Raw genomic sequence first — 11088 nt, 5'->3', positions numbered from 1 at the left:
GGGCTCGTCCGGGATTTGAACCCGGGACCTCTCGCACCCAAAGCGAGAATCATACCCCTAGACCAACGAGCCATTGGATAAGCAAGCTTGCGATGTTCATATTGAAATATTTTTTCATATTTTGGACTTTTTTTTAAAATATAAGTTGTATTTAGGCGCGTGCTCCAGGACAATGTGTTCTGGAGATATACAAAGAGAGGACGCTGCCTGATGGAAAAAGTGATAAAAGCTGCTCGTCCATAGGCGCAGCGTGACTGATAGCAGCGAAAGGCATGCTGGGTATTCCATTTGTGCCTTCTGCGAGCCCGAGACACGCAAGATGGAGAAAGTATGGCTCAGAACACTGGATAAACTATTCTTATTGCATGATGATACGGAATATAGCAATCGGGATATAGAAGTATATCACTATAATTAGGTAAACAGCACTCGTTTCACCTCTGTTAATTCCACACTGTTTAGCATTACTACACATCGGCTCGTTGGTCTAGGGGTATGATTCTCGCTTTGGGTGCGAGAGGTCCCGGGTTCAAATCCCGGACGAGCCCCATTTTTGTGACTTTTACAGTGTAGCCTGATAAATCAATATACATTGTGCAATGGATTAATGTTTGAGTTGTAGAACGCTAGACGGCATTAGGCTTATGCAAGTAACAATTAGGCTATAGAAAAAAAAATGGGCTCGTCCGGGATTTGAACCCGGGACCTCTCGCACCCTAAGCGAGAATCATACCCCTAGACCAACGAGCCTGACTTACGTTAATGTTCCGAAGTAAAGGCTAAATTGGAGCACTATTGCATAGACTTTGAATAGCAATAGCTGCTTATAGAGCAACCCTCCGCCTACAATTTCTACTAGAATTTCCTGGCGAAATCCCGTTATTTGATTGCCCGAACTAATGTGTATTGCCTGGAGTGACCTCTAGAGGGCCCTCCATCTAAAGCTGAGGAATGGTCTTTACATATTTCCTGAAGAAGAAGCGAAATGCTGGAAACAATGTTCGTCAGCAGAGGACAGGCAGGGAGAGAGCCCCGTGGGAATCAGTGAAATGTCCCAGTGCTGCGCCGCAAATAGTCACGTGCTTGGCTTTCAAAGAAACTTGCTGGGAAACACACCTGCGTTAGTCACCAGAACTCTATTCTATGCCCAGTTCAAGTTCCCGGTTGTGTATAGACAATCCCTCAACACTTTGTAACTACAACTTCCTGCAAAATAATGAGCCCAGCCTGGGAATGACCTGCACAATTCATCAGAACTCTATTGTTTGCTCCCACTCACAGTTCCCTGCTGTGTATAACCCCTCCACTTGTTGTGCCCAACATGGGAGTTGACAACTGTAAAAGTACCACAACACGGTTTAGAAAAGGTGGCAACCCTAATTGGGCCCTATAAGAACTGATGGTGACCCTGATGACAGTGAGGCCAGGGGTTGCCACTTGGCTGGTGTTTTACAGGCCTGGTCTGTAAAAATGATGGTTGATCCCAATGTTAATAGGGGGAAAAAAATATATAGGAAGGCCGGTATTTTTTTCCAGAAAAGGCGGCAACCCTACCAGACAACCTGTATCGGAACCTGATTTTTTGCTCATTTTCCACCCAAAACACTCCACGTTCTTCCCAGACCATGCAACCTTTTCTGTCCCCATCAGGGGTACAAATATAGGTAACCAAGAAAAAATCACAGAGGACTGACGGTCCTAAAGCAAGCCAAGGTCAGTCAACACCTGAACTCTCTTCTATGTCCAGTACAAGTACAGTCCCTCCAGACTTTCGACCTACAGCTTCCTGTAATTTAATGAGAATTATTTTATATGCTCCCAGTAGCACTTTACAGCTGTGCGTATCCAGCCCCTCCACACTTTGTACATACAACCTCCTGCTAAATAAGGAGCCCAGCCAAGTAATGACACCTGTAGAATTAATCAGGAATATATTTTGTTCCCAATAGCAGTTTCCTGCTGTGAATATCCAGCCCCTCCACACTTTGAACCTAGAGCTTCCTGTAATTCTTCAGAACTCTCTTGTATTCTCCAAGTAGCAATTGCCTGCTTTTGACTATTCAGCCCTCACTTTTGTCCCTGCAGCTTCCTGCATCTACTGTAACAGGCTGCCTCTCCAGTATAATTTTACCCCAAGCACTGTGCCACATTTTGTACATGCAACATTTCCTGCAAAATGGGCTCATCCGGGTCATGACTAAGGTTGCCACCTTTAGTGGAAAAAAAAAATACTGGCCTTCCTATACATTTATCTTTTTTTCCCTATTAAAAACATTGGGATCAGCCATCATTTTTACCGGCCAGGCCAGTAAAATACCGACCAGGTGGCAACTCTAGTCATGACACCTGCAGAATTCATCAGAGATATCTGGTATACTCCCAAAAGCAGTTGCCTGCTGTGAATATCCTTCAGCCCCTCTTCACTTCTGTACCTACTGCTTCCTGCATCTAACTGCCTCTCCAGTATAATTTTACCACCAAGCAGTGTGCCGGAGCAGGTCCTTGTGTACAAGCACTCAGAAAGTCTGACGGGCTGCAGTGCTGATGTATGGCTGAAAGCATAAAACCGTTGTTTTTTGGTGTGTGGTTTAAACGGGTGGAATATTTAGATGCTTGAGTTTTGCCCTAGTTGCAGTTGGGTTGGCCTCAATATACCAGAAACAAAAACTGCCTTGTTCTTGGGCCTGGCTCGCATTAAAACATGTATGACCACAAGCATAGAAAGAACATAGAAAATGTTCTCATTTATTAAGAAAACAAAGTGAACATTAAAGGGAATTATGTATAACCATAACAAGTCATATTTCAGGCAATAGTGTCAGATGTAAAGTGAAAAAAAGCAGCATTGAATCATATACCCAGCTATTAACACAAATATCATAAACAGAACTTATAAATAGAATTCAATTTGAGAACGGTAATAATGAGTCTGTATAATAGCTGAGAACTGTGCCACAGGCTCTGCTGGAATGGATACTGCAGAGATCACAAGTCCATGGCTAACACAAACGTTTCTTCAGCAAATTGGATTCCATGAAGCTCAGGAGGTTTGGCATTGAACTCCACTCCTGGGACTCTCGTCTTCTTGATATGCCTCTCCCCTGTACTTCCTGTTCTGCTCCTGCTCATCAAATTCCACAAGCTCCACAACTTCCATATCATCACTGACCATTTCTTCTTCTTCTCTTGGTGGAAGCAAGGCCTCTAGAAGACGGAACTTTTCAACAGCAAGCCACTGATTGTCAGGGAAAGTAACCTGGAAGAGACATACCAGTTAGAGATGACCCAGCTACATCATCTATCTATCTATCTATCTATCTATATCCTAAACACGGCTAGTTGCAGTGGCAACGTAATTATGTCCTGACAGGTGAGGGGAAGTGAGGTCACTGTAGGGGCGTGACACTGTGGATTTAAATTTTGTGTTTGTACAGTAAGTAATTTTTATATGGCAATGCATCTTGAGAAAGGTTCTAGGCCATGAACCAACCGTTAATGCTTTTTTAAAATATGCCATCTTTAATAAATAGACAATGAAAACAGAGTGCGTGCTAATATAACTGCCTGGGTGCATGTCAAAACCTTAATACATAGTGAGCAAAATCCAAGGAGAGTCTCTCTCTCTCTCAGCATATACATTAGTTAAAAAAAGTGACCTAAACTGTGATGTAACCACATATGCGGAGTCCATTAGATATTTGGCTTTCATTTTATGGGGGGGGGGGCAGGTAAAAAGACACTTACTGTAAAGTGAATAATTAAGAGTCCCTTTTCAAATGGGTCCCTCTGCAAGGGCATGCCTTCATTTCGAATGCTCTTTACTTGCCCATGCTTTATCACTTCACCTGCAATGATAAGACACTCATTAAAAACTGCAACGGAATCCTTCCACATTCCCTGTTAATTCTATATAAGAAAGTCTGGTGCAGAAATTGGAATTTCTTTCAAATAGAAGTGAAGAACAAGGAGAAGTTAACACTCATTTACACATGTGAATAGAATTGCCATCAGCAGAAAGTAAATCTTGCCCTTTTACATCTCTTGCCTTGAACCACCATTTTGTAATGGTCTCTGTGCTGCCTCAGAAATCACCTGACCAGAAATAATGCAACTGTAACAGAAAGAAGTGTGAAAGCAAATGACAGAACTCTGTCTTTTAATTGGCTCATGTGACCTTACATGTATGGTTTGTTTGTGTGCACCGTGAATCATACAATCCCAAGGGGCGGCCCTTATTTTTTAAAATGGCAATTTTCTATTTAGGATTACCCAATGACACATACTACTAAAAAAAGTATATTATTAAATGGTTTATTTACACAAAGCAGGGTTTTGCACATGAGCTGTTTTATGCAGTATACTTTTATAGAGATCTACATTGTTCGGGGGGTATAGTTTTCCATAAAAATATGGAGGAATATCGGCCCTTTATATTTTCCCATGTACACTATGAGAAGTCGTAGTTGCCAGTTTTCTGGCTAGATACAACCATCCTTAGCATTTCCTACAGCACTATTAGGGCAATGGAACACTCACTGGGCAATTGCTACTGCTTTGCTGCCAACCAAGCATGAAATCAAGTGGGCAGCAAAATGCTATTAGTTGTACCATGTGCCATTGCCCTTATTGCTATAAATTCCACAGTTTATGATGTTGTAGTAAATGGGCCATCTAGATAAAAAGGGTTGTAATTGGATCGCTCCATACCAGGGACAGGCTCCCTGTGTTTTTTCATATTAGCATTCCATAAACTATGCTATGTCATAAATAAGCTCTGTATCATTTCAATTTGGCTCTCTGTAGCCACCATTACAACACTAATTTGCTCACCAACTTAGTTCTGCTCTCACTGTCTAAGGAGCTGATGTTGGTGTTGAGGCAGGGCCCTAACAGACTGACAGACCAAGTGTCTGAATTTATCTGGATTTAGCCCCATTCCCTGGGGGGGGGGGGGCGGCTGCAACAGTCAGCAATTTACTAATAGGGCATACAGGAGGTACAATCAGTCAGTTTATATATAATTTAAGATACATTTAAAGTTAGCTGTATGAGTAGAGAATTACACAGTCTGTTATTTTGAAATCAACTAGTAATAATATATAAATATACTTTGGGTGCAGATGCTAAAAATATATACTTCTGACTTACCTGGATAAGAGGTGACCAGGAGAACTCTGCCATCCATTGTCTCAATAGGCTTTTTAAAGCCACACAAAGCTTCTACTAATTTAATTTCCATTTTCATAATCAGGTCGTTGTCTTGCCTTTGATAGATATCATGTTCTTTTTGGTCCAAAACTATCACCACATCTCCAGCCTCCAACCCTGGTTCTTGATCACCTTCTCCATTGAACACAATTTTTTGTCCATCTTTCATGCCTAGAGTAAGAAAACGTGGGAAAAGAAACCTACTTAGTGCTGTAATAAACCAGCAAATCCTTCTGAAGGGTGAAAACTAAAGATTCTAGTTACAATTACTGCCTATGCCCTTAGCACATTTATATTGGTACTAGGGATGCACTGAATCCAGGATTCGGCCAGGATTCAGCCTTTTTTAGCAGGATTTGGCCGAATCCTTCTGCCCAGCTGAATCCTTATTTGCATATGTCAGAAAACAAGTCAGTAAAAAATGTTTTCCCCTTCTCATCCCAAATTTGCATATGCAAATTAGGGTTCGGATACGGCCGAATCTTTCACAAAGGTTTCGGGGGTTCGGCCGAATCCAAAATAGTGGATTCGGTGCATCCCTAATTGGTACAAAAGCATGGTGTCAGGAAATCATTAAAAGGGTACTGTTCAATTTGCATACACGTAGATGTTTAAAATGGGTACGAAATGCTGAAATCTGGTGTACTGATAAAATTACATTCACATATAAAGCACATTTTATCCTAGCAACACAATAGAAAAGGATTTGGATTTATTTTTTAGGGTAATCTGTATTTGAAGCTTCTCACCTTTATCAACATGTATCTCCAGAATCTTCTTTTCACGGGTAACCTTGTTTCCAGAGCACTGTTTGCAGCGGTCTTTTGGGTTAATGCGTTCACCCTCTCCACGGCAGTCGGAGCACATGGACTGTATCTGCTGAACCATGCCAGGTCCAATTTGATGTATACGCACTTGAACACCACGGCCCTTACATGTTGTACACTTCTCTACTACTCCTTTCTTACCACCGCGACCTTTAAAGGGAAAAATCATGATTATACTAACAACTGAAATATAGAGAGAAATGAGGTAAACAAACACATGAAGGCTACTTACCTTCACACTTGCCACAGATTACGTTCTTCTGTAGAGCCAGTTTCCTGCTAGTGCCATTGTACAGATCGTTTAAAGATACAGACAACTGATGAACTACATTTTTACCTAAGGAACAAATGGAAATTAAAAGCTTTTTTTAGGGCTCAGTTATATCCTATGTAGTGTTGGCATGCTTAATTATCAACATTCTTTAAACATATTTATCATAAATTCATTGATGGGATTGCACAATCCTTCAGATTCAAGGCGAGACAATGTCATGTTCTTTAAACACCATGAAAATGCTTTGCACTTGCTTGCTGCTTGCTGCTGGATAAGCCATAGGCCACACTGCTTTTAAACAATTACACATTCAATATTTTATTCAATATAGCATTAATGTTACCCAGCAGGCTTGGACTTGGACTTAATCTGTGGATTCTGGCAAATGCCAGAGAGGCTGCTCTAAGGTGCCACAGACATTTACTATAGTGGAGGGCTTTGTGGGCCTCAGTGTACTTGAAATGCCAGGGGCTATTTTGAATCCCAGTCTGGGACTGTTACCCATGGCCTATATAACATATCTGCAAATTAAGCAAATGGGAGGGGCCACATACTTTGAATCAGCCAGCTACATCTGATCCACTGCTGTGAAACCAGGTGTCTAAACGGTCATAAAAAGTTTAGAATCACCTTATTAAATATTTGCATTTGAATTCAGCAACTTTCAGATACTATGTATGTCTGCTAAATGAATATACGGTTTTTAAAATCCAAACCTGATCAATTTTATTTCTTATAGTTTAAATAAATATAAATGACAATGTTCCCTCACAAAGCTGCCTACCGTTATGCCACATTTATTTACAGCAATGTGATTAAAAAATGTCAACTAAGTCGCTATAATGAAACCAGGACCACCCTAAGAAGATATAAAAAGACATATCTTAAATTGAACAGAATGTAATTGATGTTAACATCTACTTTAATGCAGTCAAACATACTGTTAAACAAATTACCTCTCTTCTCTCTGTTCATGCGGCCACCTCCACCAAAAAACATGTCAAAGATGTCCGTAGGGGAAGAAAAGGGTCCTCCTCCCATTCCTCCTTCTTTAATGGCTTGTTCTCCACCCTGATCATAGAGGTCCCTTTTTTTGGAATCCGATAGCACATCATATGCTTGAGAGATTTGCTTAAACTAAAAAATAATAATTGAAATCTTATAAAAAATTTATAAAAGACCAGCCCAATAATATTTATGGCGGACCGAAAGATTTATGATGCTTCCTATAAATCCCATCATTAAAGTGGAGCTCAATAATTACAATTAATTAAGATTCAAGTTTGATAAATAAGTGCATCTTGGAGTTTGTTAAGTGTTCACAAATTCAAATTTTGATAAATATGCCTCCAACTGTTTGACATGTTAATCAAAATCTGAGGCTGACTTCTTCATAAGAGACAGAGGGGGACAGTGAAAAGTAACTTGATTATTTTATAAACAGTACAGAATAATTTGATTGTATTAACAAAGTTCTTTCTTTTCAAGGGAAAAATCTCAAAATGTTCATTTTCACAATAGTTAAATGAATCAATACAATTAATAGCTCTGTAGTCAGTATGACAAGTAAAGGAAGGGCTGCACTATTCTTTTTATAGAATGCCACCTAAGCCACCCCCATGCCAGCTCCAGACACAACCACATGACTGAGGAGGGACATTTTATCAGTCAAGCTGGGATGGGGCAGTGATCCTTATATAGGCTGGAGTACAAATATAAACGCTATCCCAGCCTGAAGAATTATGCTGTCCCAGCGAGTGTGAGAATTGGCTCTCCATGTTATCCATTGTTAATGGGCAGAAAACACCTATATAAACCATCTCCAACTTAAGCACAATAGGACTTTTGTATTCTTTTAATAAAAAAAAAAATTACATTATCCTAATTATTTGCCGTTCGAAAGCATTAAAGGAAATTTGTTTTGTTTTTACCCGAACTTCCCCCTTTCTCCCTCAGCCTGCCTCAGATGCGAGTACTTATCAACTTATCTGTGGACTGTTCAATTGTTTTACTAAATACTCCACCTCAGTGACTCAGCACAACTAGGAAGTATGGGCAGGAAGATAGAAAGTCCAACTGGGTTTAATGTCTTGTGTAGTGCAAGAAATAACAAAAATCCATAGTTTATTTCTAATACCCTTTATTGAAACCTATAAAGCTATTAAAAGTCACCAAGGAGTTCAACAAACATAGGCTAACATAAAGGCTGAGTGCATTTTCATACAGTTCATGGAACCTTTAGTTTACTTCTAATATTCCCATATTTTACAAAAGGGAGGTACTTTATATATTGTAATACACAGGTTCAGGTCCGGACTGGGATTCAAAATAGGCCCTGGCATTCCAAGTACACAGAGGCCCAAGCAGCCCCCCACCAGCCCAATAAATAGTGACTGTTTATGGCATCTTAAAGCAGCCCCTCTGGCATTTGCCAGAACCCACAGTCTGGGCCTGGACAGGTTTCAATGAGTCATGTTACACAAATGACATCACTGAGCATTGAATGTAACTTATGCCATCATTAAGCACCGTTTATAAGAATATATTTTACAAGTTATACACTCAATTCCAGGTGGCTTCCAATACATTTATAAATTACAGTAGGGGGCACATTATTCATTATAATCTACACTCTACAGCCTGTCCATACCCCTCTGCATCATTCTGTAGGTCCCTTTCACCTCCTTTCCCTCATGCCCTTTCATTCCATTCAGGTTCATTCCCATCTGCTCTCTTCTGTCATTCCTTTCACCATAGCTCCCTCCAGTTGGTCTTCCCTCCCCTCTCCTCTGTTGCCCCTTGCTTGTACCTTTCACATCAACTCCCTCTAGCCCCACCACCATTTCATGTCCATTCCTTGACCCTTCAGCTGGTCTCCTCCACTGCTGCCATTTGTCTGTTTAGCTTGTCTTACCCCCACCTGTCTGTTGGTCTTTTGAGGACACCACCTGCCCATTCTGTCTCTCGTATGTCTCACAGCACGTCTGGACTGGGATTCAAAAGAGGCCCTGGCATTTAAGTACACAGAGGCCTAAACAGCCCCCAATAAATAAATAGTAACTGTCTATGGGATCTTACAGCAGCCCCTCTGACATTAGCCAGAACTGTATATATTCTGGCGTAGGAGTGTGTCATTGATATAGTGAATAAAGTACCCCTTATTGTAAAATATAAGGAAATTATAAGTCACCGAGGAGTTCCATGACTATTTAAAAGCACAAGGACGAGTACTTTTATACAGGTCATGGAACTCTGAGGTTACTTCTTATATCCTCATATTTTCCAACAAGGGGTACTTTATTTATCATAATACACAGGTTTTAGTGAGTCATGTGACAAAAATTATATCACTAGTCACCGTTTAAAAGGATATCATTTGCAGGATATTCATGGCTTTTGTGTATTATAAGGAGTCATTTACAGTTTGGTACCATAGGGAAATGACCAAACTGTAGACATATAGAGAATAAAGTATCCCCTGTTGTAAAACAGAAGGCCTAGTGCTTCTATAAAGGTCAGTCACCATTTTATAGATTTAATATTGCCTGGCAACAGAGCCCACCCATCCCATAGTACGTCATGTAGAACACTATACCTTTTCTCCTTCATTGGGGTTCTTATCAGGGTGATATTTCAGTGCAAGCTTCCTGTAAGCCTTCTTAATCTCATCTGGAGTGGCATTGGGCTTCACCCCAAGGGTATCATAGTATGCGGTCTCCTTCACCATTTTACTAGGAAGAGATATAAATAATTAGAACTTACACACACAAATAATATTTATATATAGGTGACATGGCCGAGAATAAAACCAAAGCTCAGAAACAAGTCTGAGGTACCCTGGGAATCCATTGCTATAGCGGCTGCGCCATAATTACAAAGCAATGTACTAATCATGTCGCATAGTGTTCCCCAATCTACGATTGCTCAGCTATTGCTGCACTAACCGTATCAAGTCTCCAAGTAGATTAGACGTTTGACGGAAACCCATAAACTTCACGTGGTCGTTAAAAATGGCACTTTGAAAAGCCCCGATTAAATAGAACGTATTCCATTCTATGTTGTCCTTACCTTCAGCCGCAATAGAGCGGAGCCTGACCCCAGCTACAGAGTAAAAACCGGCAGAATTATAAATAGCGGCGTATTTAAGCAGTAACGAACATACGGAAATTCCAAGCGGTCCCACCACTACATACAACTTCCCTATGAACCAACAACCGGCCAAGGTTTCTGTTAAAATAGATCCCGTCAGCTAGCCCCGCCCCGCCCTGTAAGAACGTTCTGGAGACAGTCTGCAGCTTCGCCGGCATTCTGGAAATCCTAGAAGGGGCGTGTCCGTGGGGAGATTCCTCTCACTGGTATATTTAGTTTATGTAAGGGACAAGAGGGTGGGTGTGGGGAAAGAAAGCCTGTCAGCCCTGTTATGTGAGTCAGCAGCTGTTTTGAACCTCACAATGCTACGCAATAACACGGTTACGCTTATAGCTTGTGATAAAGGCTTGATATAAGGGCAGTGTGTGTTTTAACCTACACGAATAAAGGAACCTGTAATAGGTAATTGAGTGTTTAGTTAACTGCGCAAAATTATCACAAGCAACTTCAGGTGCATACAGGGCCGCCATCAGAAATCACAGGGCCCATACGACAACATTTTCTGGGCCCGCTGGTCCCCGGCCCAAAGCCCCGCCCTAGATCCCGCCCACCTCTCAGTAAAAAGGCAACACATTCATCAGAACTAAAACAGTAAACCCCCTCACAACCTAGGGTTGCCACCTGGCCAGT

At 41.0% G+C, this 11088-nt stretch overlaps 1 protein-coding gene and 3 non-coding genes across 5 annotated transcripts; 1 reads left to right on the top strand and 3 right to left on the bottom strand.

Moving 5' to 3' along the window:
• trnap-ugg lies at positions 1 to 72 on the bottom strand. Its single transcript has one exon. It is a non-coding gene; the product is annotated as a tRNA-Pro (tRNA).
• Positions 73 to 476: 404 nt separating this feature from the next.
• On the top strand, positions 477 to 548 carry trnap-ugg. Its single transcript has one exon. It is a non-coding gene; the product is annotated as a tRNA-Pro (tRNA).
• A 130-nt stretch (positions 549 to 678) lies between these two features.
• trnap-agg lies at positions 679 to 750 on the bottom strand. Its single transcript has one exon. It is a non-coding gene; the product is annotated as a tRNA-Pro (tRNA).
• A 1970-nt stretch (positions 751 to 2720) lies between these two features.
• On the bottom strand, positions 2721 to 10588 carry dnaja4.1.L (DnaJ heat shock protein family (Hsp40) member A4 L homeolog). 2 transcript variants are annotated; one of them, XM_018262007.2, is made up of 8 exons: positions 10378 to 10588; positions 9905 to 10040; positions 7266 to 7446; positions 6268 to 6372; positions 5958 to 6185; positions 5149 to 5379; positions 3745 to 3845; positions 2721 to 3256 (listed from the first exon to the last, which is right to left on the bottom strand). In XM_018262007.2, exons 2-8 carry the CDS (start codon positions 10034 to 10036, stop codon positions 3041 to 3043), a joined length of 1194 nt encoding a protein of 397 aa, XP_018117496.1. In that variant the 5' UTR covers positions 10037 to 10040; positions 10378 to 10588; the 3' UTR covers positions 2721 to 3040.
• Positions 10589 to 11088: the final 500 nt, after the last annotated feature.

This window comes from Xenopus laevis, chromosome 1L, assembly GCF_017654675.1.
Source record: "Xenopus laevis strain J_2021 chromosome 1L, Xenopus_laevis_v10.1, whole genome shotgun sequence".
Classification (NCBI taxonomy): domain Eukaryota; kingdom Metazoa; phylum Chordata; class Amphibia; order Anura; family Pipidae; genus Xenopus; species Xenopus laevis.
This window is presented reverse-complemented; position numbering and strand designations above follow the sequence as displayed.

Bases quoted from the DNA above. Each gene is read 5' to 3' on its own strand.
- dnaja4.1.L (XM_018262007.2), bottom strand. From the start codon at position 10,036: ATGGTGAAGGAGACCGCATACTATGATACCCTTGGGGTGAAGCCCAAT. The intron at 6,186-6,267 runs GTAAGTAGCCTT...TTCCCTTTAAAG, and splicing joins AATCTGTGGCAAGTGTGAAG to GTCGCGGTGGTAAGAAAGGA. The intron at 5,380-5,957 runs GTGAGAAGCTTC...TTCTTACTCTAG, and splicing joins GGAGATACATGTTGATAAAG to GCATGAAAGATGGACAAAAA.